Raw genomic sequence first — 1,264 nt, forward strand, 5'->3', positions numbered from 1 at the left:
CTCCCCATTTCTTCCTGCCACCATGTGTAGAACTGTTAAAGGTCGGAGGTCAGGGCCCCCAGTGCTTCATAATCAGTCCTGATGATGTCCTCACCATGTCACACACAGTGAGTCCTGACCACGTCCCCACCGTGTCACAGTGAGTCCTGACCACATCCCCACCGTGTCACAGTGAGTCCTGACCACGTCCCCACTGTGTCACAGTGAGTCCTGACCACGTCCCCACTGTGTCACACACAGTGCGTCCTGACCACGTCCCCACCATGTCACACAGTGAGTCCTGACCACGTCCTCACCGAGTCACAGTGAGTCCTGACCACGTCCTCACCGAGTCACAGTGAGTCCTGACCACGTCCCCACCGTGTCACACAGTGAGTCCTGACCATGTCCCCACCATGTCACACACAGTGAGTCCTGACCACGTCCTCACCGAGTCACAGTGAATCCTGACCACGTCCTCACCGAGTCACAGTGAGTCCTGACCACGTCCCCACCGTGTCACACAGTGAGTCCTGACCACGTCCTCACCGTGTCACACACAGTGAGTCCTGACCACGTCCCCCACCGTGTCACACACAGTGAGTCCTGACCACGTCCCCCACCGTGTCACACACAGTGAGTCCTGACCACGTCCTCACCGTGTCACACACAGTGAGTCCTGACCACGTCCCCCCGTTTCACAGTGAGTCCTGACCACGTCCTCATCATGTCACACACAGTGAGTCCTGACCACGTCCCCCCCCTGTGTAACACACAGTGAGTCCCCAACCTGTCGTAACTCTTTTGCAGCATAAATGTCCCTGTTGGAAGTACATTCCTGTCCTGTTCACCTGTGTCCTATCCTGGAAAGCACAGCTGTGTTACAGGCATGTTACAGGCATGTGCTCCTGCAAGTGACACACACGGGGATGATGCATCAGTGCAAAGCGGCAGGGCAGAGGCTGTTTGCCTGAGAGAGGGCCTGAGAGGACCTTGGATTGACCGTGCTCGTCACATTTGATCTGGAGATGTCGCAGAGGAGGCTTGACATCTGCTCAGAGGTGACTGATGGTGCTCACAGCCAGCCGGGGTGGGACAGGTGAACCTCCAGGTGTGAGTGCCCCTGAGCCCTGGGGGCTCATCGGCCCCCCCCCCCAGGCCTGACTCTGCAGCAGACCAGCTGGAGCAGAAGCCGTGAGGACACCACGGGCTCCTCAGGAGCAGAGGGTGCGGCCTCGGACCCTGGACACCACAGGGCTCCTCAGGAGCAGAGGGTGCGGCCTCG

At 59.0% G+C, this 1,264-nt stretch overlaps 1 gene segment (V, D, J or C); it reads right to left on the reverse strand.

The window, feature by feature from the left end:
* The window catches only part of LOC106001643, an 86,178-nt gene that overhangs the window by 46,532 nt on the left and 38,382 nt on the right, over positions 1-1,264 (reverse strand). Inside the window, 1 exon segment of the C gene segment in view lies at positions 1,154-1,159. Coding sequence covers positions 1,154-1,159 — 6 coding nt within the window.

This window comes from Dipodomys ordii, unplaced genomic scaffold (assembly GCF_000151885.1).
Source record: "Dipodomys ordii isolate 6190 unplaced genomic scaffold, Dord_2.0 Scaffold337, whole genome shotgun sequence".
Classification (NCBI taxonomy): domain Eukaryota; kingdom Metazoa; phylum Chordata; class Mammalia; order Rodentia; family Heteromyidae; genus Dipodomys; species Dipodomys ordii.